Here is a 26,963-nt window from a genome sequence, read left to right as displayed (position 1 = left end):
AACATTTATGGTATGTGGGTCCTTTTAATGTGACCACACAAGTCAGTTGCATTTCTTGCAATCTCTTAAAAATCCATGTAGTCTGTTAAATATACTTGAAACATTCATTAAAATTTTGCTAAACTGGAAAATATCACAGTAGTGGTGTGTATTATGCTGCAATTACGCTGTCCCACTATATTAATAGGAATAATAATAGTCTGTTTCAAGGTATGGAACAAACTAGCAATACAGACTTGCTCCATGTTGTCAAATGTGCTTTTTAAAATTTGTTTTTGTTGTTGTTTTTCTGTAGTTTTTTTTTTTTACTTCAGACAAACCAACCTTTACTGTGGCGAATCGCCGTGAGCGATGTTATCCGATAGTTACCTTGGGGACACTGGAGTCGGTTTACAAGTGGGATTAGTGCACTGTTGTGCCCCACGGGTAAACCCAAAGAGAAAATAAACACTCAGGAGGTGGCAAGTTGCCTGTAAACCTGGAAAAACACAAGTACAATATCATCCCAACTAGTATTTACCAGGTTCTGTTATAGAATGACCAACATCATGGTTTCAACCAAAGAGATAAATGCCAATTGATGCAGTGAAGTGTCTTATTATTATTATTATTATTTTTTTCTAACTTTCCTCTAAAATGAATGTTCATTTCTCCAGGTTACACACGTTTTCAAGATAGTTTGGAGTCTGGCTGCATTATCTTGGTCTTCATACACCATAATGTACACTGGTGTGTCCTCACCTCCTACAACGCATACAATAAATTCCAGCTGTAAAATATGTGCTCTTAAAAGGAGAAACTGCTTGCTAACGCCTCACGTAAAATGCCAAGGTAAAGAAACATAGGCGTATCTTCGTGTGGGAGCGAAGTAGCGTCGATTGCCCTGACGAATGTCCTAAACAAGCGTGCGTTTTGTAGAGGCATTTTCAAAATAAATTTACTCGCCTATTACAAAAGCACCATTACAAAAGCACCAAGTGCCATGATACAACACGGGTTGACAACAGATCTTATAACGCGGTTGTATGAGTCATTTAGTGTGACTGGGTTTTGCATTTGGAAGCGTCAATCCATCGAAATGCTTTTATTCTTTGAAAGATTAAATCGGTTTCCGTTTTGTTCTCGTTGCGGACTTGCGAAGCGGTGTGCGTGTGTACTCCTTCACTCAGAGTCCGTGTGTTTGTTGAGGCGTCGGCGTGAAAGCATCTCGAGAAGTTGGACCAACGAGCTGTTTTCCTATCTTAATAACTTGTCTATCGGCCTTGTTTCTGTATTCCCGTCGGAATGGAAGCCACCGAAGCACGAGCGCACCGGGGACAACCTGGTGGCCCGTGTTAGTGCGCGCACTCGCCGGGGACAGAAGCACCGGCGACGGGTTGGGATCGAGGGGACCGGCCCCCTTCCACGAGCGAGGACTACCAGCAGTAGAACCGATGAATAACCCCGCGGTATCTGTCAGCTGAGTGCCGAGATGATAACCACGTTTTTCCCGGTGAAGAAACTGCGGAGGAACGGCAAACATGTCCTGTTCGGGGCCATTCTGCTGGTCGCAGCGGTGGCCGTCTACCACGAGATGGTCGCGGCCAAAGCGTGGAGCGAAGGCACCGGTAAGTTGGCACCTCGAAAACCTTTCTTGTAGGTATGAAGCAGAACTATTAAAAGTGAACATTTTTATCTTTTTATACTTGGTGCAACATTGTTCAACTTACACGGCAGGAAAGTCGCCTTTTATAAACGCGCTCCATGCATAGTACACATTTCCAGCAACCCCCCATCGCAATTGTAGGTGAGGAATCTGTTGCATTTTGGTTGTTTGTTTGTGAAATGCAAAAATAACCCCATTCAAGCTGAAGAAATCTGAATATTTCCATTGCACTTAGCCGCAGTATCACATGCCTACTGCCATGTGTGTGTGTATGTGCATGTAGATCGAATTAGATCTGTTGTAGGAGTACTTTCTGCCTTGCAAGGTTTAAATGAGAAACCCATTTTAGGCTAACATCAAGAAAAAAAAAGAAAACATTTACATTTCACTTAACTTGTTTGTGTAAATCAAGTTAGGCCTCTTTTTTCAGGATCATACTAAACACTTCTAGGCCACTATTAAAATGAAAGTAACGCACTTTTTAAATGTTACTTCTTACTAGAACTAGTTTGTTTTAAATAGAGGTGCAAAAATAAGCATATTATTGGCCAATATCAAGAAGAAGAAAAAACATGAACATTACTACTGCATTTAACTCCGGATAGGCGGAATAAAATTAATGGATGGATAAATATGGATATTGCTGTGTGTGCATGCATGTTCATCAAATGAGGTCTGGTTTAGTGGTATTGAACATTACTGTATGTAGCCATTCAGGAAGGATAAAATGCCTTTGCTCTTTTTATTTTGTGCCTCACTCCACTTTTCTCCTCTTTATTTAAAACATACACACAGAGCAATATGCATGTTTGTACAGGGGTTGACTGTAATGGAAATGCTCCAATTTGTATACTTCTTAATATTGGCTTCTTAATTCAAATGATATTTTTCACCTCATTTCAAATGTAGCAATATCCTTTCCAATACCCCTAAAAACAGACCCAATTTGAAGTGCACATACAGACCAGTAAGTGTTTGCACTGAAGTTAAGTGCAATGTATATATTCACATTTCTTCTTGATATTGGCCTAATATTATGTGTTTATTTGTGCACTTCATAGAAAAAACAAGTCCTAATGAGAGGAAACATTTAAAAGTGTATTTCCTTGGTGGACTGTATATCTAAATGCAAAGACTGACATCGAATTTTTTTTTAAAAGTGACTAGATGACAGATAACATGAGCGGAATGTTGTTATCTGACAAGAAAGGAAGCCCTGTGGAAGGCAATCACAGAGTCAATTTCACTCACCATTGCCAAAGACATGGTGACTATTGATACGTTGCAAAGAAGTAATTTATCGACATGTTGGAAACTTGACCAGAGCTAGGCCCCAAAATATTTGGACAGTGACACAAGTTTTGTTATTTTAGCTGTTTACGATAACATGTTCAGGATACAATTATAATCAATATTGGCTTAAAGTGCAGACTCTGAGATGTAATTTGAGAGTATCCACATCCAAATTGGAGCAAGCGTTTAGGAATGACACCTCTTGAATATGTAGCTGCCTCTTTTTCAAGGGGCCAGAAGTAATTGGACAATTGACTCAGAAGGCAGCAAAAAAAATAAATAAATGAATAAATAACAAGGCTGCATGGGCTCTTCCCTCGTTAACCTGTGAGATTAATTGATGAATTAAGCAGTTAAAAGGTCTGGAGTTGATTTCAGGTGTGGCGTTTGCATTTGGAAGTTGTTGCTGTGAACACACATGGTCAAAGGAGCTCTCAATGGAGGTGAAACAGTACCATCCTGAGGCTGAAAAAAGAAAGAAATCCATCAGAGAGAGAGAGCAGAAATGTTATGAATGGCCAAATCAACAGTTTGGTACATTCTGAGAAAAAAAAAGAGTGCACTTGTGAGCTTGGGAACTCAAAAAGGCCTGGTCGTCCATGGAAGACAACTGGTGGATGATCGCAGAATCCTTTCCATGGTGAAGAAAAACCGCTTCACAACATCCCCACAAGTGAAGAACACTCTCCAGGAAGTAGGTGTCTCAGTATCTAAGTCTACCATAAAGAGAAGACTTCATGAGAGTACTGTAAATACAAAGGATTCACCACAAGCTGCAAACCATTAATCAGCCTAAAAAAATAGAGAGGCCAGAATTGACTTTGGCAAAAAACACCTGAAGAAGCCAGCCCAGCTCTGGAACAGCATTCTTTGGACAGATGAGACTAAGATCAACCTGTACCAGAATGATGGGGAAGAAGAAAGTTTGGAGAAGAAGTGGAACAGCTCATGATCCAAAGCGCACCACATCTTCTGTAAAACATGGGTGAGGCAGTGTGATGGCATGGCATGCATGGAATCCAATGGCACTGGGTCACTTGTGTTTATTGATGATGTGACAAAACACAGGAGCAGCCGGATGAATTCTGAAGTGTATAGGGATATACTTTCTGCTCAGATTCAGCCAAATGCAGCAAAATTGATTGGATGGCACTTCACAGTACAGATGGACAATGATCCAAAACATACTGCAAAAGCAACCCACGGGTTTTTTAAAGCAAAGAACTGGAATATTCTGCAATGGCCAAGTCAATCACCAGATCTTAACCCAATCGAGCATGCATTTCACTCAAGACAAAACTGAAGGCAGAAAGACCCACAAACAAGCAACAACTGAAGACAGCTGCAGTACAGGCCTGGCAAAGCATCATAAAGGAAGAAACCCAGCGTTTGGTATATGCTTCCAATCAGCAAATTATTTTGCCAAGGTGACTTTGCCTCACCTGTACAGCTCTACATGAACTTGTGAGAGAGGATGTGGCATTACTTCTTTGACAACATCGTCATTTCATTACATGAAATTATTGGGGGGTGCGGGGGGGGATTGTGAAAACACTTTTGGTTAGAGAAATCCATTCATTCATTTTGTTTACTGCTTATTTTCATTAAATTTTTAAAACCCTAAATATTATCCTCATTAAGGTCTTGGGTGATCTGGAGCCTATGAGAGGCAGGGCACACCCTGGACTGGTCACCAGCCAATACACTTAAAAACAAACAGGTATCAGGAACAGGAATCTTCAGTGAAACCTAAAATGTATGTTTTTGGAAGGTGGCAAACTCCACACAGGAAGGCGGGACCTGAGATTTGAACACCCAACCTCAGAGCTGTGAAGGAGAAGTGCTAACCACTATTTAATGTACTGCCTAAACCAACTCTGGGAAGTGTGTTTGGGGGGGGGGCTGGTTTTAAATAATGTAATTGTCGTTTGGGGGAAAATAGATTTTTTGTGAAAAAAAATCAGAGGTTTTATTTAAGGCCACATAGCACAGCTCTATGTGGAATAAAATCCCAAAAAGAATGTAGGTCAGTATCAGCAAAAAGATTTCATGCTGCACTTAACTCAAGCATAAATCTGCCCAGTGTTGTGCGTAATCCAGTGAAATGTGTTTAAATATTAACTGTATCATTAAGCACCGCAGACAATCTCCTTGTTGCAGTTGAACTTTTCTTTTTTTTTTTTTTACTTAAATTGCAGATGGTCAAATGAGTGCATGCAAATGCAGGAGAAACAAGTTAACAGGTCCTTTGGAAAGAGACGCCACCCGTGAGAGTTGTTGTGTGGGGAGTCTGTTGTGGGGGGCTGGGGCAGGTCAGGAGTTCACGTCGCAGTTTTACTCACATTAGAGGGAAGTGTCGTGTCACACAACCGTACTTCCTGCCCTTTTCTTTATCTATATTTGCACTGCGTGGGTTTTAAAATGTGTGTCAGAGATGCAGATGAGAGCAGTGTGGAAACAACCACACATGACTCATCCGCTCGATCCCTTGGAACGAAGGCAAACATGTAAACGCACGCTAAGAGCTGCGATGTGAGGCAGGGGTCTCCTCACTATGCATTCCTTACCTTTCCATAGGAAACCATCTCCACTAAAACAGAGGGAGTGACAATGATGCTAACGGTAGTCAAGATGGGGAGGAAACGTGCAAAAAATAAAAAATTCATGGGGATGTAACACTGCGATTGGCCGGCGACCAGTTCAGGTGTACCCCGCCTCTCGCCCAAAGATAACTGGGATAGGATCCAGCACGCCCGCGACCCTAGTGAGGATAAGCGGTACGGAAAATGGTTGGATGGATGGAATTGAACACTGGCTATTAATTCTACACAGCAAGATGTCTCATTTCTGTATGTTTTGAAAGTTTATTTCATGAATTGCATGTGAAACCTAATTCTTGGTGTTCATATTGGTGGGGAACATCCAAAATATCAGTCGAGTGGTCATTCAAAAAGGAAATTAATTAATTAAATTTACAAAATAAAAACATGAATAAATAAGGAATAAAAACAAATAGATAAGTAACAAAGACTAATAATAAAACGTAAATGCACATTGGCTCAGTTTAGCTGATCTAATGGCATGATTCAAGGAAACGTGCAAAAATGTCAAAAGTGGTCATTTAAAAGGGAACTAAATAATTACATGGATTTATTAAAAACAACATATAGTCTGTTTTCCACTGTATGTTGTCTTTAATGTAAACACTTGCTGGTTTCCCCTGATGCCGCATTCAAGACTGGAACATGCTCATCACCCCTCGCCGGCTGAGAGGAAGCTGAAAAGCGCTGCTTACCACAGCCGTGTCTCTTTGCACACACACTCTTCTTCGACTTGTTTTTTTTTTTTCCACTCGCAGGTCACATGACCACTTAAGGGAAAAGAAAACGGCACTTAATAAATGTCCCTCGGGCTGAAATGGCTGCGAGTGGTTGAAGGAGGCCATGCTCTGAACCATCGAAGAAAACACAAATCGAGTAAATAATCTTATTTGAATTCCCCTTTTTAAGAATCATGGCCAAGTGTGCAGTAATGCATGTACATGAAAACTAGCTTTGACACTAAGTTGCAAATGTTTTGCATGTTGTTCACTTTTCAACTGTATTTGACTAAGCATAACATTCAAAATGATACAGTAAATGCAACAGTACTATGCAAAAGTCTTGAGTTAGGGACCGAGTTAGTTCAGATGGGGTTAGGTTAGGATAGGGTTGGTTCCAGGATAGGAAAGTATAACAGTACATAGATAACCGATAGTGTTACATGGGCCAAGGAGTTACCCATTCAATCTCATGTGACAAAAAGATGCACAAATATTAAAACGGGGGGAAAATTTAAACAAATACAATCCTTTTGGAAAATATTACAAACTATTACATAAGGCAAGTTTGCAGTGCCGTGACAAAGTATTGGGCCCCTTCTCAAATTCTTAGATTTTGCATAGTTTTCCCACTTTGTTTAAGATCATCAAACAAATGTAAATATCAGACAAATATGACCCAAGTGAACTTAAAATGCTGTTTTTAAATGGTGATTTCATTTATAAAGGATTTTTTTTTTTTTAAGTTACCTGGCCCTGTGTGAAAAAAGTAATTACCCACTTGTTAAATCATGAAGTAATCACAATTTTTGGTTAATTTTCACCGATCACACACAATCCTGATTACCTCCAGACATGTTCATTTAAGAAATCAACTTAAACAGAATCTGTCCCGGCAAAATCAAGTCAGACAAAAGATCTAAAAAAGCTGCAACAAAAGGACAGGATCCAAAGAAATTCAAACACAGTCGAGAAATAAAATAATTGACATCTATCACCCTGGAAAGGGTTAAAAAAAAAGCCATCTCTAAAGCTTTTGGATTCTACCGAACCTTAAGGAGAGCAATTATCCTCACATGGCGAAAACATGGAGCAGTGGTGAACCTTCCCAGGAGTGCCCGGCTTACAAAGATTACCCCAAGAGCAATGACTCATTCAGGAGGCAACAAAGGAACTCAGGACAACTTCTAAACAACTGCAGGCCTTCCTTGCCTCAGTTAAGGTCAGTGTTCATGACTCAACAATAAGGTAGAGACAGGGCAAAAATGGCATCCATGGCAGAGTTCCAAGGCAAAAACCACTGCTGACCAAAAAGAACATAAAGGTTGTCTTATTTTTGCAAAAAAAAAAAAAAACATCTGAATGAATCCCAAGACTTTTGGGAAAATGTATGGACTGACGAGATGTAAATTGAGCTTTTTGGAATGTGTGTCTCGTTACATCTGTAAATGTAGCACAGAATTTCAGAAAAACAACATCATACCAACAGTCAAACATGGTGGTGGTTGTGTGATGGTCTTGTGCTGCTTTTCTCCTTCAGGACCTGGACAACTAGCTATGATTGATGGAACCATGAATTCTTCTCAAACAGAAAATCCTGAAGGAGAATGTTCAGCCATCAGTTTGTGACCGCAATCTGAAGTGGACTTCTGCAGCAGGATAATGATCCAAAGCACACCAACAAGTCAACTTCTGAATCGCTATCCATCCATTTTCCGAGCCGCTTCTCCTCATTAGGGTCGCGGGAGTGCTGGAGCCTATCCCAGCTGTAATCGGGCAGGAGGCGGGGTACACCCTGAACTGGTTGCCAGCCAATCACAGGGCACATAGAAACAAACAACCATTCGCACTCACAGTCATGCCTACGGGCAATTTAGAGTCTCCAATTAATGCATGTTTTTGGGATGTGGGAGGAAATCGGAGTGCCCGGAGAAAACCCACGCAGGCACGGGGAGAACATGCAAACTCCACACAGGCGGGGACGGGGATTGAACCCCGCACCTCAGAACTGTGAGGCTGACGCGCTAACCAGTCGGCCACCGTGACGCCTTTGAATCACTTTTATAAAAAAAAAAAAAAAAAAAAAAAAAAAAAGAAGGTTTTGGAGTGGTCTAATCAAAGTCCAGACTTGAATCCGATTTAAATGCAGTGGGATGACCATAAAAAGGCGGTTCATGCTCGAAAACCCTCCATTTTTTGCTGAATTCAAACAATTCTACAAGAAAGAGTGTGCCAAAATATCTCCACAGAGATGTGAACACAGGAGCTGCTGAGGCAGTTCTACACAGCGGTCATCGAATCAGTCCTGTGTTCTTCCGTCACAGTCTGGTTTGGTGCTGCTATAAAAAAAGGACAAACTCTGACTGCAACGGACAATCAAAACTGCTGAAAGGATTGTCGATAGCCCCCTACCCACCCTTGAGGACATGCACGCTGCCAGAACTAAGACAAGAGCGTGCAAAATCCTCTCGGACCTCAGGTAGGCGCTACTGATCAATGCAAACTAGAACTAGCAGACATTCCAACAGCTTCTTCCCTCTTGCGATCAACTTCTTAAACACCTAACCTACAATTCCATTACAACATGCTGGCAATTTTTTGACGAGAGTTCGTTGTCACATTTCTGTGGGGCCAATTATATATTACTCGTGCACTCACTGTAGTTGTCTCGCCACGCTGCACCATTTGCATATCTGTGGTTGACCAATACTGGCCACTCATGCCAGAGTAGCATCTGCCCCATTTGCACACTGATTGAGGAGTATCTGCAACATTTGCACAATCAACATAGTCCCAGATTATCGCACTACTCGTCACTTTAAACCGCGTACACTCCTTGAAGTCTTGGCGCCCTTTGCATAATGGTCATTGCACCGGACTATTGCAATATTAGTCATGCGAGAGGACTCTGCATCTTTTTGCACAATTGTCAAAAAAAAAAATGTACCGGCATTACCAGATAACTAGCAACCATTTACTGCTCAGTGACTGTTTTTTTTGTCAATGTCTATTTCTCAAAAGTCAATTGACTGTCTGTTGTCGTACTCGAGCGGCTCCAACTACCGGAGACAAATTCCTTGTGTGTTTTTTGGACATACTTGGCAAATAAAGATGATTCTGATTCTGAAAGACTCATTGCCAGTTATATCAAACACTTGATTTCAGTTCTATCTTCTGAGGATTATTAGGTTTAGGGGGCCATTACTTTTTCACACAGGGCCAGCTAACTTTACAGTTTTTTTTGTGTTGTTTTTTTTCCCCTTAAGTGAAATCACCATTTAAAAGAGCATTTTAAGTTCACTTGGGTTATATTTTTCTGATGTTTACATTTGCTTGATGCTCTTAAAAAATTAATTGGGGAAACTATGCAAAAATATAAGAATTTGAGAAGGGGGTCAACACCTTTTCACGGCACTGTATTTGTAAAGCACAATTTGTACACAAGGTAATTCTAAGTGCTTTACAGCTACATAAAATTACAACAAGGCAAATAAAAACATTCCATATATCACAACAGTTAACGTGAAAAGTAACTTAAAAGTTAGGAGTGCAGAAAAGTTTGCTTCTTCCACAAAAATATACAAATATTAAATAGAAAAAGGCAAATATTAACTGAAATATATTTAAATACATATTTGAACAAAAGACAAAATATATCCTACAAAAATACACTACCAAAAATACTAAAATATTAGACAAAAAAAATAAGAAATAATTATAAAAAATTAATAAATAAAGAAATAATTATAAAAAATTAAGGAATACCCTAACCCTGCTGCCTTGGAATACAAGTTTAATTCATTCTGTGACCACGCTCATATCTGAATACACTCTTATATCAAATCATCTTACCCTATTGAAATGAAATGGAAATAATCTGTTCCAGCATCCCTAAAAACACCCCAAATAATTTTTGTATGTTTTTTCGTAAGACAAATTGCGTGCCCAGTATTGTACTTTATTAAAAAACCCAGTAGCAAAATTTACTCTCCGCATAACCAGCAAATCCAGAAAATGCAAGCACAAAACACAACTGTACGTAATGTATTGTCCACCTCCTTCATCTGTGAGGTCTATTGGCAGTTGGAAAACCAGCTTAATGGCGCATTAATGCCACCAACTGATATTGTCCTATCTGCAAGGAAATCAATGTGAATGGTGGCTGAATGTTGTGAAGGGTGGTGCAGCCATCTAGCGCTTGTATCTCAAGACAAAAAAGTCAAGTGACTGCTCGTATCGCGGAAAACTCAAATCAGGACACTCGTATCTCAAGGCACCAATGTATGAGGCAAAATATTAGAAGGAAAAAATAAGACACTGGGGGGAAAAAAATCTGTCACCCTAACAAACGTCTGATGCCGTCTTGTTCTTGTCCTCCTTCCACTTGTCTGTCATCTTCTACAGTTTGCGTCTTTTTTCTCCACTTTTTTGAAATTGCGATAACTGCTCTCAGATTCCTAAAACAGTAGAAGCTGCTGGGCATTGTGTAAAAGAAGAAGGCCCCAGATGAAGGAGATAAAAATACTCTTAGTCTTAACCACCACTAGAATTATGCGTGTCACCAAAGTTGGCGCTATTTTCCGAACCCTCGTGGGTTTGGTTGTCTCCACCCCTGCGATAATGACAGACTTCAGTCCATGAAGCCCTGGAAGCGCTGTTTTCTTGCTCACGTCTCAGGACCATAAAAAGGGGACACTGGACTTTATTGTTCAAGTGAGCAGTGGAAGTAAAGCACTAAAGAGTGGGAAAACTGACGTAAGATCCTAAGTAGAGTAAGATCCAATGTAGAGGGGGAGGATCATAAGAGTGGAAACCAAGTAAGGGAATCGACTTGTATGAAGCTGGTGACAAGTGTGACATGAGAATTTAACAGCCTTCATACTTGCTTGTCTTCTAGTATTTTGTGGTTGAACTGGTAAATTTACAATGAGATTAGGCCCAACTATGGCAGGAACTAGGCTAGTCATTCAAGTACTTCCTCATGATGCCATACACTCACATTTGTTTAGGAAAAAAAATCCCCATAGAAACAATGTGAATCAAGCAGTCATGAATGGGACCTCAAAACCTCTCTTTAATGGCAAATCCTAGAAATTATCATCAAACTTTGATTCCATGCTGTGCCTACATCCCTACACCCCATCTAATGTGCCCACATTAGATGGTGTAGGGCCTAAAAAAACTTTGTCCATTTTACCAGCCTCTAAAGGGTTCTTTAGACATAATCTCATGCGTTGCTGAAATACGGTTCGGTCTTTTCTGGTTTTGAACATTTTTGTTTTTCTTCATGCAATGTTTAGGACTTGCCCAAACTAACCATCACAGACATTCATCAACTTTCCAAAGCACCAAGCAGGAAATTAGAGAAATGCTTTGATGTATTGTCAGTATTCTTCCCAACATTGTGGGTACATTCGATGTAAGCTATATCAACATGCTAATGAACAATCCCAGTCAATGACAGATAGAATATGCGCGTGGGAATGTATTAATGTCAGAATGAACATTTCCAGTTATTTAAGCAGAAATATCTAACGTGTTCTGAGCGTACCCATGTTCTCGTTTGAGTTTGTGTTTTGCATTATTAGTGTTAAATAAAGACAAATGTGTGGACAGACGAGAAGTGGCTGGGCTTTCTGATTCATGAAGAAGCATAAAAAAAGTTGGGCTACTTAATGTTATGAGGACTCTAAATTGCCCTGAGGTGTGAATGTGTGCATGAATGGTTGTTTGTTGAAATGTGCACTGCGATTGCCTGGCCACCAGTTCAGGGTGTGCCCTGCCTCTCCCCCGAAGTTTGCTGGGATAGGCTCCAGCATGCCCGCGACCCTTGTGAGGATAAAGCGGTACAGGAAATGGATGGATGGATTTCATGCACTGGGGTGTTCATGAAAGCAGGTTTTGCAACAGAGCAATACACGTAATCATGAACACTTGGCTGTTTACTCGAGATTATAAATACATGGCTGTCATATTGCACAAAACCAGAAAAGGGTCAAGAGCGGGCCTATTATCTGCAATGGATATGATGTCACAGCATCCTGTGCATAGAACCCATTGGGCTTTATTTGGACAAATTCCCTCATGAGATTTGGTCCAAGTTGCCTTGTGATTGGTTGGCGACCACTCCAGTATGTACACCACCTCCTGCCTGAAGTCAGCTGGGATAGGCTCCAGATGGCCCCATGACCCTAATGAGAACAAACGCTAAAGAAAGCAAACTGTCCATCCGTCTTTCTGCATTATGCTAAATTATAAAAACAATGTGTAGGATTTTCTTTGTGTCAAAATGTTTTTAATGTTAGTGGTTGGGAGGTGATTCTCTTCACTTAAAGACAACAAAAAACAGCTGATTTCCCATGCATATTCTGTTCTTGTATTATTGTCAACTTAACCCCCTCCTTGAGCCGTCACCTTATCGTAGTGGAGGGGTTTGTGTGTCCCAATTATCCTAGGAGCTAAGTTGTCTGGGGTTTTATGCCCCTGGCAGGGTCACCCATGGCAAACAGGTCCGAGGTGAAGGACCAGACAAAGCACGGCTCAAAGACCCCTTATGACGACGACAAAAAATGGACTTGGGTTTCCCTTGCCCGGACGCGGGTCACCGGTGCCCCCCTCTGGAGCCAGGCCTGGAGGTGGGGCTCGAAGGCGAGCGCCTGGTGGGTGCAGTGCGAGCTGGGGGGTGGCCAAAGACGGGGAACTTGGCGATCCGATCCCCGGCTACAGCAGCTGGCTCTAGGGACGTGGAATGTCACCTCTCTGGCAGGGAAGGAGCCTGAGCTGGTTTGTGAGGTCGAGAAGTTCCGACTAGATATAGTCGGACTCGCCTCCATGCACAGCTTGGGCTCTGGTACCAGTCCTCTCGAGAGGGGTTGGACTCTCTTCCACTCTGGAGTTGCCCACGATGAGAGGCGCCGAGCAGGTGTGGGTATACTTTTTGCTCCCCGGCTCGGCGCCTGTACGCTGGGGTTCACCCTGGTGGACGAGAGGGTAGCCTCCCTCCGCCTTCGGGTGGGGTGACGGGTCCTGACTGTTGTTTGTGCCTATGCACCAAACAGCAGTTCAGAGTACCCACCCTTTTTGGAGTCCTTGGAGGGGGTGCTGGAGAGCGCTCCCGCTGGGGACTCCATCGTTCTGCTGGGGGACTTCAATGCTCACGTGGGCAATGACAGTGAGACCTGGAAGGGCGTGACTGGGAGGAACGCCCCCCCCCCCTGATCAGAACCCGAGCGGTGTTCTGTTATTGGACTTCTCTGCTCATCTCTGATTGTCCATAACGAACACCATCTTCAAGCATAAGGGTGTCCACACGTGCACTTGGCACCAGGACACCCTAAGTCGCAGTTCGATGATCGACTTTGTGGTCGTGTCATCGGACTTGCGGCCGCATGTCTTGCACACTCAGGTGAAGAGAGATGCGGAGCTGTCAACTGATCACCACCTGGTAGTGAGTTGGCGCCGATGGTGGGGGAAGATGCCGGTCCGACGTGGCAGGCCCAAACATATTGTGAGGGTCTGCTGGGAACGTCTGGGGTTGAGGTCACCGCGGTGGTTAAAAAGCTCCTCTGTGACAAGGCCCCGGGGTGGATGAGATTCGCCCGGAGTTCCTCAAGGCTCTGGATGTTGTAGGGTTGTCCTGGTTAACAGGCCTCTGCAACATCGCGTGGACATCGGGGACAGTGCCTCTGGATTGGCAGACTGGGGTGGCGGTCCCCCTTTTTAAGAAGGGGATCACACTTCTCAGCCTCCCTGGTAAGGTCTATTCATGGGTGCTGGAAAGGAGGGTCCGTCGGGAAGTTGAATCTCAGATTCAGGAGGAGCAGTGTGGTTTTCGTCCTGGCCGTGGAACAGTGGACCAGCTCTACACCCTTGCAGGGTCCTCGAGGTTGCATGGGAGTTCGCCCAACCAGTCTACATCTATTTTGTGGACTTGGAGATGGCGTTCGACCGTGTCCCTCTGGGGGTCCTGTGGGAGGTGCTTCGGGAGTATGGGGTACCGAACCCACTGATACGGGCTGTTCAGTCCCTGTACGACCGGACTCAGAGTTTGGTCCGCATATCCGGCAGTAAGTTGGACTCGTTTCCGGTGAGGGTTGGACTCCGCCAAGGCTGCCTTTTGTCACCGATTCTGTTAATAACTTTTATGGACAGAATTTTTAGGCGCAGCCGAGGCGTAGAGGGGGTCCGGGTTGGTGGCCTCAGTATTGCATCTCTGCTTTTTGCAGATGATGTGGTTCTGTTCAGAGTAGAGCCGCTGCTCCTCCACATCGAGAGGAGCCAGATGAGGTGGCTTTGGCATCTGATTCGGATGCCTCCCGGACGCCTCCCTGGTGAGATGTTCCCTGCACGTCCCACCGGAAGGAGACCCTGGGGACGACCGAGGACACGCTGGAGAGACTACATCCTTCGGCTGGCCTGGGAACGCCTCGGGATCCCCCTGGAAGAGCTGGAAGAGCTGGATGAAGGGGCTGGGGAGAGGGAAGTCTGGGCATCCCTGCTAAAGCTACTGCCCCTGCGATTCGACCTCGGATAAGCGGTAGAAAATGGATGGATGGATGGATGGAACTTAACCACATATTCCAAACACGTGTACCATTTTTTTATGTCCATTTCCTGTTTTATGGTAGTCATCACATTTTTCCACTCAAAAGTACCCCTATGTGGTAGCGCAATCTAAACCAAAGTGCAAGGTATTTCTAGAAATTTTTCAACTCCATTTCTGACTGTTTTCACTGGTTCGCGCAGGTACCAATTCAGACGATGGGAGTGGCTGGAGGGGTGCCACACTTGACCAAAGGGTAAGCCCGGAAAAAGAGGTGGTCATAGAAAATGTGACGATTGTGGGTTGCATGATTATGTGTGTGTGCGGAAAAGAAGGTGGTGGAATCCAAAACGTATAAAACTATAGAGGCAGTGCCTTCAATGATGCGTATTTTCCAGGTCGGAGTGGGCCATCCACTGGAGGATTCCGCATTTATGCCGCAAGCTTGGAAACCAGAGGTGTGTATGTGTGTGTTTATGCATTATGTGTTTGTGTGTGTGGATTCGCCCTTTAAAATAATTTTAATTTCGGGTGGCGGCATGGTGGACGACTGGTTAGCACATTGGCCTCACAGTTCTGAGGACTCTTGTTCAAATCTGGCCTCGCCTGTGTGGAGTTTGCATGTTCTACCCATGCCTGCGTGGGTTTTCTCCAGGTACTCTGGTTTCCTCCCACACCCCAAACCATGCATGGTAGGTTAATTGAAGACTAAATTGCCCGTAGGTGTGAATGTGAGTGTGAATGGCTGTTTGTTTCTATGTGCCCTGTGATTGGCTGGTGATTTTCGAAATGTATTCTAACGCCCTAACTCTACTCTGAGACTGCAGTGTTCTGAGAGGCAGCGGTGCTCCCTTTATTTGAATTTACAAACGATCACCTTGCTTGAACTGCTTCCATTCTCGTCCTGCCTAACTCTGTGACCCCAGTCAGAGCGGCAGAGTGCGCACCAGCACTCCCAGGGTGTGGCGCTCTGAATAACCGAACAGCACATTCTAACAACGCTCTTGAGTAACTGAACGATCCTGACTGTAGCAGTGCGCGCTCTGAGTGCATTTCGTGTGAGTTATTAAATTAGTAAAACAAAATTAAATTAGTGAGTTAGCATCACTAACTTTGTCAGCTGTTAGCATAAAGAAAAAATACAATTAGGGTAACAAATCTGTCTTTCCATCTAGTTACCTTCCTAGCAAGCTGGCTAGCTATCAACTGTCTCTCTCTCTCTCTCTCTCTCTCTCTCTCTCTCTCTCTCTCTCTCTCTCTCTCTCTCTCTCTCTCTCTCTCTCTCTGTCTCTGTCTCTCTCTCTCTGTCTCTGTGTATATGTAAGTGTCTGCCGGTCGAGTCCAGTTTGCTTGCTATGTACTATATCTGTTTGTCTTTCTCGTTGGCAAACTAGCCACTGTATGGCCCTGTCTGTCCATCCATCTGTCTAGTGAGGTTGCTATGCATCAATCTGTATGTTGGCTTGTCTGCCTGTCTGTCCATCTAGTTTTCTGGCTGACTTTCTACTTACTGTATGTAGCTTGGCAGTTAGCTAGCTATAGTAAGACGCTTAATGTTATTTATCTGTCCGTCTGGCTTTCTAGTCAGCTCGCTATGTATCTGCATTTTGGTCTGTCTGTCTGACGGACTGGACTGTCTGTCTGTCCGTCTAACAGTCGGTCTTTCAGTCTCGATTCTAGAGATATCAGTTTGCCTGTCTGTCTGTCTGTCTATTCATCTGTCTGTTTCTTTCTGTCTCTCTCCATCCATCCATCTACCTAACTAGTCTGTCAGTGTCTAGTTTGATTCGTAAACTAATCAGCCACTGTATGCATCTGTTTGTCTAACTTGACAGACATCTAGCCATCTTTTAAGGCACTTTGCTGTGTATCATTCTGTTTGTCCATCTAGTTGGCTAGTCATCTGTCTAGTTAGCTAGCTCAAACGCTACTATATCTGTCTGTCCCTCCATCTGTCTAGTTAGCTAGCTCGAACGCTACTATATCTGTCTGTCCCTCCATCTGTCTAGTTAGCTAACTAAATAGGCCCTTGTCTGTCTATCTGGGTAGCTTGCTATTTAGTAAACCACTGTATTACCCATCCTATCTGTCAAGTTAGCTCACTAGTTACTTACTATGCCAGACGTTCTCAACCTTAAAACTTCATGGGATGTGTCAATTTTCAAAAACAAGATTATTTTTGTAATTTTAAATACACTTTTTTAGTTTGCTTTTTTACTCAGATTACACTTTTAATACACAAAATGTGTCAGTCATCCCAGCCCTTTCAACATAAACCAATAAAAAGGAAATTACCTTTGTTAAAGGATAACCAGCTACCATTCCAGTTGAGAAGTATTGTTTAACTGCTGTGCCTGTGAAGTCACGCTAACATTTGTGGAATGCTAATGATGCACCGTTATGACCACGAGATGGGAGGAGGCTGTCTTTCTGCTGCTTTGTTGTAGTCCGCTTTCACACACGCACACATACGCACACGTATGCATGCAGGATACACACGGAGCTCAAATAACATGACATCTTTCACAGATGTCACAGAGGTTTTATGCTTACCTTCGGTTCTTTTATTAGTCAGGCTGACTTATTCTCACTTAAAGACCCTGTTAAGTGAAAATAAATGTTTTGTAAATTTTACACGCCACATGGAAGATTGTTGTCAACAACCCTGCGAAAATTGGAAGTATATAAAATGAGGCTTCAAAATTGTGAAAAATCAAGCCATTGTCTCCGCTCTCAAAAGCTGTGGCCGCTAAATGTGCTGAAACCACACTCTGTTCAAGTGTTAACTGTCAATCAAATACCACTAGTATAAATAGCAGTATATCCATCCATCCTTTTTCCGTACCGCTCATCCCCACTAGGTCGCGGGCGTGCTGGCGCCTATCTCGGCTTACTCTGGGCAAGAGGCGGGGTACACCCTGAACTGGCCGCCGGCCAGTTGCAGGGCACATATGAAAAAACAATCATTCACACGCACATTCAATCCTATGCACAATTTAGAGTGTTTTAATTAACCTACTATGCATATTTTTGGAATGTGGGAGGAAACCGGAGCACCCATGCAAACTCCACACAGGCGAGGCCAGATTCGAACACGGGTCCTCAGAATTGTGAGGTATATCTGCTAACCAGTCGGCCGCCATAGCGGTAAATGCACTGTAAAAATGATGGAAGCTTCTGCGATGTAAAATTACGTAAGGGGACTCACTCTCAAAATGTAATAGTTAATGCGGACTATAATCATAAAATAAGCACACAAGCCAACTTAAATTCATTGGTGGGAACATAATGTGACTGTCAACCGGTCGCTGAACTACATCACTGGGCAGCTGAAGTTCTTATATAGTGGGGGCGTGGCAACTCATGCCAGAGGCCAAAGTGTGTCACTGGACACTGTTGTGGCCACGCCCCCCAAAAAATCAGGAAAACAGTTTACTGGTATAGCTCCACAATTCTGTCTTTCCATGTGTTTTCAGCAATTACCTTCAAACAGTATGATTCATTTAAAAACACATCTCTCTAAGGGCTATCAAGATTTGCTAAACTCTAATGGGATGAGTTTTTTTTATGTCCATTACTGTTATTTACAAGAAATCACCAAAATGCCCAAAAACTGTTAGCCATGAAGTTAGTTATATTAGCTACTATGTTAGCCATGATATTAGCTAGATGTTAGCAAAAACAGTCCACTTGCCTTGATTCAACCTTTGCCGATATATATTTTATTTCTTCACAAGATGAACCACACATCAGTTGCACACGAAATCAGTGTTCAAAGAACAAAACAGACAAAAGGTGAATTTCACACAGAAAAACAAAAATATAATTCAATTCAATGAAAGTTACTGTAAATTAATGTGAATTTTGCTGTTGCCTGCCTTTCACCTGGGCAAGTGCCAGTCATATTGTTTTCATAACAAAGTCTGTTCCTTTTCTTTGTGTTGTTTCTACAATCCCCGAAAAGGGTTCATAGGCAAGAGTACATTTTTTTGGGCTCTTTTTTCCAAATGTTCTGCATTAATAGCACATGCTTTGATGTTGGTCAAAACAGTAAACCTCATGAAAATCGGTTGAGAAATAAGCAAGTTATGATTTGTTTTCAATATACAGTACATTTATTACCTTTGATGGAAACGTTGCCCTCAACAACGTGGTTGCTACGTAGGCATTAAGCGTGCTGGCGTATCTAGTATGTTTCTATTCATGTCTATGTATTGCTGTTGGCACTCTGAAATCACTCCTCCAACCCCTCTACTATTGTATGTGCCATCTAGTGCCACAGCGATGTCACTCACCTTGAGTGTATCATTGACATATTGTTATATGCAGATTGCGTAAAAATACATTTAAACTTAAGGTGGAGCGCTGCAACAGCAAACAGCCACTTTGACGCAGTGTTGCGTTTTGAAATGCATGTACATGGCATTCAAAATGCTTTGTAAAAGGCTTTTCCGGATGGACGCCCGCACGCACACACGGTTTGTGTCTTGTCGTCCGTCGAACCCCCCTCACCGCACCCGTGGGGTTCGATCGAACCCAGGTTAAGAACCACTGATCTAGTTGGAACTTCTCAACCTCGCACACCAGCTCGGGCTGCTTCCTTGCCAGAGAGGTCCTAGAGCGCTAGAGCCAGCATCAGTAGTCTGGGATCAGATCGCTTTGTCTCATTTTGCACCCGACCCCTTTGGCCGATAAATTGATAAATATAATATATTCAGTCGGCACGGTGGTCGACTGGTTAGCACATCTGCCTCACAGTTCTGGGAACCGGGGTTCAAATCCCGGCCCCGCCTGTGTGGAGTTTGCATGTTATGCCTGTGCCTGGGTGGGTTTTCTCCAGGCACTCCGGTTTCCTCCCACATCCCAAAACATGCGTGGTAAGTTGATTGAAATACTCTAAATTGCTCGTAGGTGTGAATGTGAGTATGAATGGTTGTTTGTTTCTATGTGCCCTCCGATTGGCTGGTGACCGGTTCAGGGTGTACCCAGGCTCCCGCCCGAAGATAGCTGGGATAGGCTCCAGCAGCCTGTGAGCCTCGTGAGGATAAGCGGTATAGAAAATGGATGGATGGATAACATATTCACTATTTGGTGATGATGTTTTGTTTTCTGGAGAAAAAAAAGAAAAATGACTGGCCACTATTTTAGGAAGGTGACAATTTTATAAACAATTAAAATATAAACAAACAAATTAAAGTCATCCATCAATTTACTGTACCAAAATAAAGTTGCACATAGTTTCTGCAGTGTGCTACAGATTGTGCAGATAGGCCAGAATGGAGTGTGTGTGGGTGCTTGAAAGTATATACAGTGTAGACAGAGGATGCGCAGGCTGCAAAAATATCTGAGGTAACCTGCGGGCGCAATTTTGCATTTGTGTGCTTTTTATTTTTCTGAAGTAGGTCAGATTTTCGCTTTATCCACTGCTTGATGACTGAGTGGCACTCTTTCTCCTCTCAGTATGAAGGCCAGGCCAATTTGCATGTGTTTGAGGACTGGTGCGGCAGCTCCACGGACGGGCTGCGCCGCAACCTGCACTACCCGCTGTACCCTCATGTGAGTGCAATCCTGCATGTATTACATTCTCACTCCTTGGATATACAGTAAAACCAAAAACTTAAAGAAATGCACTGGTACCTTGACTTATGAGTGTCCCAACTTAGGAGTTGTTTAAGTTACGAGCCGAGCCGTTGCCTGCTCGATTTTTATTTATTTTATTTTATTTTTTTGCTTTGTTGCAAGCCAAAATTTAAGTTGCGAGCGAGCTTCAGATACACTGCTGCTCGTGAGAATTAAAAAAAAAATGGCTCAAACACATACAAAATGAGAACACTCACAAGGAGCTGCTGCCATAACTCAAGTCCAGACACCAGCTCCTGACATCACGCACTCTGCCTCGCCTGTCAAGGGCACACATCCAACACACACGTAAAACAGTACGTACAGTAACTTTATGGTTTATTTCTTCACATTCTTTTTTAGTATTTACTTATTTTTATTTTTATACAAGAGCACTATTCTTTAAAAACATGTAATAAACATTTTTGGGGTATTTATTTGGGACAAGTAAATTGAGTCACAGGCTTGGTCACGATGTTAGTATTAGTCATAGCCAGAGTGGTGACATTAACCAGGATCTTAGTTTCAATGTCGGTCTTGTTCGCCATGATTTTGACATTTATGTTCTCTATAGTATTAGCCATGACTTTGGTATTAGCTATAGTGTTAGACATGATGTTAGCAAATATATTAACTACTACTGTATCTTCACCATGTCATCTACTGGGTTAGTGATGATGTTAGCAGTGATATTAGCTACACTCTTAGCTGTGAGATCAGCTACTGTATTATCCATGGTGCTATCAAATATATTAGCAACAGTATTAGCCAAAACATTAGCACCTGTGTTTGCTATGATGATAGCCATGGTTTTACGTTCCCAACAGTTTTGGCCATAACGTCAGGTAGGGTGTAAAATACAGTGTTAGCCATAATGCTAACTACTGTGTTAGCCACGACTTAAGCTATAGGGATAGCCAAGATGTTAACTGATATTTTAACGATGGTATCAGCTACTGCCAGTCATGGTGTTTGCCACTGTACTGTCAATGATTTAGGAGTCATTTACCCCACTCTGTTGTATTATTGTCAGTGGTCCACAACACACTAATTGTTCATCTTTGCGTGACTTCTGTCAAACAAATGCAAACAGTCGCTTGCAGTCTTGGTGCATTCCATATTCACATGGCAGATCCTCATTTCCCATGATTTGAGATCCTGACTGGCTTTCCTCTCCTGCTTCCTTCCAGTCCAGGACCATTGTTCACAAGCTGGCCATCTCTCCGCAGTGGACAAACTACGGTCTCCGGATCTTTGGTTATTTACATCCGTACACTGACGGTACAACACCTACACTTTGTCTTGTCGTGAATCGTACCTCGGGGCAGCGTCTTTATTTATTTGCCATCCTCAGGAGAGTTTGTGTTTGCCTTGAGCTCTGACGACAACTCGGAATTCTGGCTCAGCACGGATGACTCTCCCTCCCATCTGCAGTTACTCGCATGGGTTGGAAAGGTATGAGTGTTTGCTGTCTTCATTTAAAAGATAAAAAAGGAGTGGTTGTAGGCATCCATGAGTTTTTATCATTTCCTGTCTTTCTAGACCGGATCTGAGTGGACAGCCCCAGGCGAGTTTGAGAAGTATGCCAGTCAAATCTCCACAGCAACTCAGTGAGTCCATTTTAGTGTGTGTGGAAATATGGTGTGGTCAATAACCAACTCTTAAACATGTAAAACAAACCTCAGTTTCCTCTTGAAGTGTTTGGAAACTTCCTGGTACATTTACCTATTGTGTTAAAGAGGACATATTATGGATACCTGACTTTTTAATTGCTTGCATACAAATAGTTAGGTCTCTGGAGTGCCTGCCCACCCAAGTAAATCTTCTGTGAGCTGCTTGTTTCCCAAAATGTGTCTATGAAGAACCGTTCAGAATTTTGATGAATTGTGACATGCACTAACAAAGTGGCTAATTTTAATAATACCGTCAACGTACCAAGTTTTACCACGCGTGACTTAGCAGCTAGGCTGGTCAAAGACCCGCCATTTTTAGGCAACGGCTGTATTACATGGCGACACTATCAAGTCAAAGCCAAAAGCTAAGCAGAGCTTTTGCTTGGAGATGTGTCCACTGCATGTGCCAAATGCATTGACCCTTTGTACTATAATTGATGTGTAATATGGTGGCTTAGTGATGAAGTGTTGCCTTCATGCTGACGTCATTTCTCGCAATTGACACGCACTCAGTGATATTATCTAATTTCTCGGGCAAAGCCTTCCTGTAATCTGAGGATATAGATCTGTAATACAGTATATTTATCATGGCATATGATGAAAACACTCACTGTGAGTCAACTGTTGTATGCCGTTGTTGCTCGTGTCATGGAATGTTTACTCGTGTGTGTGTGTGTGTGTGTGTGGGTTGACTTGAACCTGCTGGGAAAATTTTTGGGTTACACATTTGAAGACACTTTGTTGCATTGTTTACAGCATTGGCTGTTTGTACACAACGTTGCAGCTGCATTAAGACCGCGAGGGTGTCAGCCTTTGCTCAGCGTATTGAATGAAGCACCTTCAATACAGCATATAACTATGTAGAAACCGTGGTACAATGAGTCAGCACGCAAACACGGGTCATTATGAGCAATAGAGATACATACAGTGGGGAAAATAATGATCTGCGCACCTGCTGAAGGAAGTAAGTCTCTTTTTATGGTTGTTTATTGACAATGGTAATGGACAGCATATCAGTCCATAAAAACACACAATGGCAAAGTAATAGAATGTTATTCATTTTATTGAGTGAAATTTGATCCCTAAGCAACACATAGGTTGGTACTTGGTGGCAAGTACTGCAATGAGACGTTTCCTGTAGGTGGTCACCAGGGTTGCCTGTGTCTCAGGAGGGATTGTGGCCCACTCCTCTTTAAAGAAACTTTATGAATCCTTTGGAAACATAAGGTTTCAGCTCCCTCCACAGGTGTTTTTGTTGGTTTGAGGTCTGAAAGACTGACTTTTTCAGCCACTTCTCTGTTGCCCCTGTGTTATGTTTTAGGTCAATGTCATGCTGCAAGACCCATCTACGACTCACCGTCAGTGTTCTCGCTGAAAAGAGGTTTCATCCAATAATTGACAGTATGTGGGTCCGTTCATTGGCCCCTCAAAACGTACCTTCTACCTCAAAAGGAATATTTCCACTTCCATGCTTTAATGTGGACATGATGTTCTTTGGGTCACACACTGATCTGTTTCATCCTTCAAACACTGCAGGTCAACGTGATGTCAAATAGCTCAACTTTGGTTTCATCTGATCATAGCTCTTTCTCCCAAGCCCTTTCTGAGACGTTTAGATGTTCACTGGAAAACTTAAGGGGAGGCCTTTACATGTGCCTTCTATCGTAGTAGTAGTAGTATTACCATCTGTTCTCTAAGGTCCCATATGGTTTCTGAACCTTAACTGAGTTCCTGCCGTGTATTTAAGGCTGTTTCCTTACCTTCGTCATGATCACTCCAAAGACAAGATTAATAGAGCTCCAGGTGAAAGGCAGATGATCATTTTGTGTGTCTTCCACTATGGCATAATGGCACCAGTAGTTTTCACCTTCTCACCAAGCCTTTTGCTGAGAGTTTTGTATCCCATTCCAGCCTTGTGCGGGTCCACAGTCTTGTCCTTGACAACTTTGGACAGCTCTTTAACTGGCCCAGGGTGGTATAGAGAATGGAAGGGAAAGCATTTAGAACAGATGTGTGAATTGAGACCAGAAGTTTTGGAATTGGTTGATTGTGCACAGTTGGGGGCCACATGGGCACCAGCCAATCTGTGGGAGCCACAATTCTGGCTGAGTTGTGTGGGATCAGATACTTATTTCACTCAATAAAATATCCAGCATTTTACCAACTTCATACAGTGTGTTTTTTAATGCATTTTTGGCTGATATCCTGTCTATTACTATTGTCAATGAACAAGCATACAAATTGGAGACTTCTCATTTCTTTGTGCAAATGTACAAATTCAGCAGAGGACAAAATAATTATTCCCCCCACTCTACATACAAAGACATCAATACATATCCGTCAAGTATGCACAGAAGCTCAAGAGCATAAGGGTCATTTTCATATACAGCGGCTGTAATAAGTATTTAATAAGTCACCATTTTTATCATTAAATATATTTCCAAAGGTGCTATATTTTTTCCCTGTGTCATTTCACATTTTTACACACAACTTAATTAATGAGTTTATTTGTTCTACTTTCTTTGTATGTAAGGATTACTTGGGTTGTTCCCAACATCTGGTGGAATTTTCAAGTCAATAGCACCTTTGGAAGTATATTTAGTGAGAAAAATGGTGATGTGTTAAATACTTATTTCAGCCGCTGTAATTTGATCAATGGTAAAGACACTTTTTCAAAGAGTTTTTTATACGATTTAAAATTTTAGGCAATCATAGTAAAGGCAATTCGTATTGACAGAGCAAATGGTGGTGCTCATTGAAATACATTTCTTTTTATAACAGTGAAGACAAAAGTGCACAATGGTAAAGACAAACAGTTTCATAAAAATCGCGTCAGTTGCAAAATGTACGTGTTGCGCTTCAAACTCTGCGGATACAAGTGCATGAATGATCGTAACTTAACAAATTCATACCTATTAATTCTAACCTCAGTCATAATACCATTTATTTTGCTGTCTGCTATTGTGTGAATACAAAATGGTTGCATCATCCTGGCACTTCAGCTCACAGATCCCTCTGGTGTATTGCAACAGCATAATGAGGCTCTGTCCAGTGGCATTAATGGAAAAGACGGCTTGAGTGACAAAAACAGACCGTTTGTAAAAGAACCAAAAAAGGTACTCTGAAGACTCTAAGATGCATTTGTGTTACCGTAGGTTTCATGGAAAAGGCAAAAGGAGAAAAATCCTATATCGTGATCCCTTGTTTATCGTGGTGGTTAGCTTCGAGCCCACCACCGCAATAGGTGAAATCTGCGAGGCAGCGTACATGCACTGACATAATTCTGTTTTATTTTATCCACATGTCGGGACAGTCCACGCTTAATGTAAAAAAATATTAACGTTGCCTATTGTCACAAAACTGCCACCAGTCGTTACCAAAATTTCTGTGGACATTTCTAATTATTCTTCCTCATCTGAAAAGATCAGAACAAAATCCATAATATTTTTATTTTTTGGATGTGCTCACTATATAGAAAAGGTTTAACCTCACGTAGTGTCACAAAATTGCGACCAATCATATGGACATTTCGCCCACTTCAGCCTCTGAAAATATCACAACGAAATCACGAATATTTTTTTAATTTTATGGACGTTAAAGCATTTTCCCCCCCACAGACTGCTCACTATACAGAAAAATCTCAACTTTGCTTAATGTCACAAAACTGCAACCAATCGTCACCAAAATTTATGTTGACATCTCTAATTATGCCCCTTCCCGATCTGAAAATATCAGAATTAATCTCCCCAATATTTTGGATTTTATATCAATCTGGGCCCATGAGTATGTCTGATAAATTTTTTGGGGGAAAAAATGCACATCCACGAGAAACTACGGAATGTGTTGTTATATTTTTTTTCTTTTTTTTTGTTTAACAGTTTTAATCTTTTAGGCCACAAAGTGTTTATTTTATCACAAAGAATTACAGCATACACTATAAATCCCACGATGTGGCGAATTATGCACGATATGTATATGGAAAATAAATCCGCAATGCACTGAATCGGCAACAGGTGAACCGCGATATAGCGAGGGAACACTGTATATAAAAATTTAATTAGCATCTTCAGAAAGCATGTTGCAAATCATAAAACTTTATTTTGGACACCTACCAGTAATGAGATTTTGCCATTAAAAGTTTGAAAAATATTACTTTAGAATTATTTTTTTTCTAAGAAACAATTATGACCTTTTAATGAATAACAACTTCCAATAATTCAAATACTCATATCAGTAAAATATATTGCATTTCAAAAGGAAATTCAGTGGGCCATGTCTTTATGAAAATTACCCTTAAACGAATAGCGGCGTCGAAGGATTAGCATTTGCATGTTCCTGTTAAATTGAGCTTCAGCATTGTTGTATCTACGGCTGCTTGACAGGCTTTCTGCTCAGAGGAGGTACTTTTTCGAGCTGATCCACAAGCAGAATGACAGAGGCACTGATCATGTGGAAGTGGCTGTAAGTACCTCAAATTATATATAGCACCCAAAAAATCCCAACCTCTTTTTGATGTTCGCATTCAAGTGGACACTACAATAAAACTCCTTGTTTTTATTTTGGCACAGTGGAAGCTGTTGGATGAGGACGTCAGATTCATGGTCATCGAGTCCAAGTATATCTCTCTCTATGTCAGTAAGTATCATGGACATTGAGTAAATAATACACAGTGCAATGCAAAAGCCCACCATCAGATTTGTTGTTTTAGCAAGTCTATCCATTTTCTATAGCCCCTGTCCTTGTTAGGGTTGAGGGTGAGCTGTAGCCTATCCCAGCTGACTTTTGGGCAAGAGGCAGGATAGATTTTGGACAAATGGGCAGCTGATCGCAGGGCATGTGTAAACCAACAACCATTCACATTCACACTTATGT

General features: G+C 42.2%; 2 protein-coding genes across 17 annotated transcripts in view; one reads left to right on the top strand and one right to left on the bottom strand.

Annotated features, from left to right (window-relative positions):
- Positions 1-26,963, bottom strand: part of ddx11 (DEAD/H (Asp-Glu-Ala-Asp/His) box helicase 11) — a 96,957-nt gene that overhangs the window by 44,402 nt on the left and 25,592 nt on the right. Inside the window, exon 1 of one of the 8 annotated variants that reach the window (XM_061678225.1) lies at positions 17,095-17,205. The exons of the other annotated variants lie outside the window; for them this stretch is intronic. The gene's annotated coding sequence lies outside the window, so the exon portion shown is untranslated. Of the gene's footprint in view, positions 1-17,094; positions 17,206-26,963 lie in introns of those variants that run through there. 8 annotated transcript variants of the gene reach the window in all.
- b4galnt3b (beta-1,4-N-acetyl-galactosaminyl transferase 3b) overlaps positions 1,140-26,963 on the top strand; it is a 49,253-nt gene continuing 23,429 nt past the window's right edge. For 7 of the 9 annotated variants that reach the window (XR_009768647.1, XR_009768646.1, XM_061678218.1 and 4 more), the window contains exons 1-9: positions 1,140-1,607; positions 15,003-15,055; positions 15,198-15,257; positions 20,260-20,355; positions 21,609-21,699; positions 21,773-21,873; positions 21,961-22,028; positions 26,474-26,552; positions 26,660-26,726. Coding sequence is in view for 7 of the 9 variants with exons in the window: in XM_061678218.1 (XP_061534202.1) it covers positions 1,472-1,607; positions 15,003-15,055; positions 15,198-15,257; positions 20,260-20,355; positions 21,609-21,699; positions 21,773-21,873; positions 21,961-22,028; positions 26,474-26,552; positions 26,660-26,726 (751 nt within the window). In the remaining 2 variants the exon portion in view is untranslated. Of the gene's footprint in view, positions 1,608-14,750; positions 14,794-15,002; positions 15,056-15,197; positions 15,258-20,259; positions 20,356-21,608; positions 21,700-21,772; positions 21,874-21,960; positions 22,029-26,473; positions 26,553-26,659; positions 26,727-26,963 lie in introns of those variants that run through there. The other 2 variants (XM_061678220.1, XM_061678222.1) reach the window with 2 other exon arrangements.

Source organism: Phycodurus eques, chromosome 5 (genome assembly GCF_024500275.1).
Source record: "Phycodurus eques isolate BA_2022a chromosome 5, UOR_Pequ_1.1, whole genome shotgun sequence".
NCBI classification, from domain to species: domain Eukaryota; kingdom Metazoa; phylum Chordata; class Actinopteri; order Syngnathiformes; family Syngnathidae; genus Phycodurus; species Phycodurus eques.
Note: the sequence above shows the minus strand (reverse complement) of the source record. Positions and strands in the feature narration are given on the sequence as shown.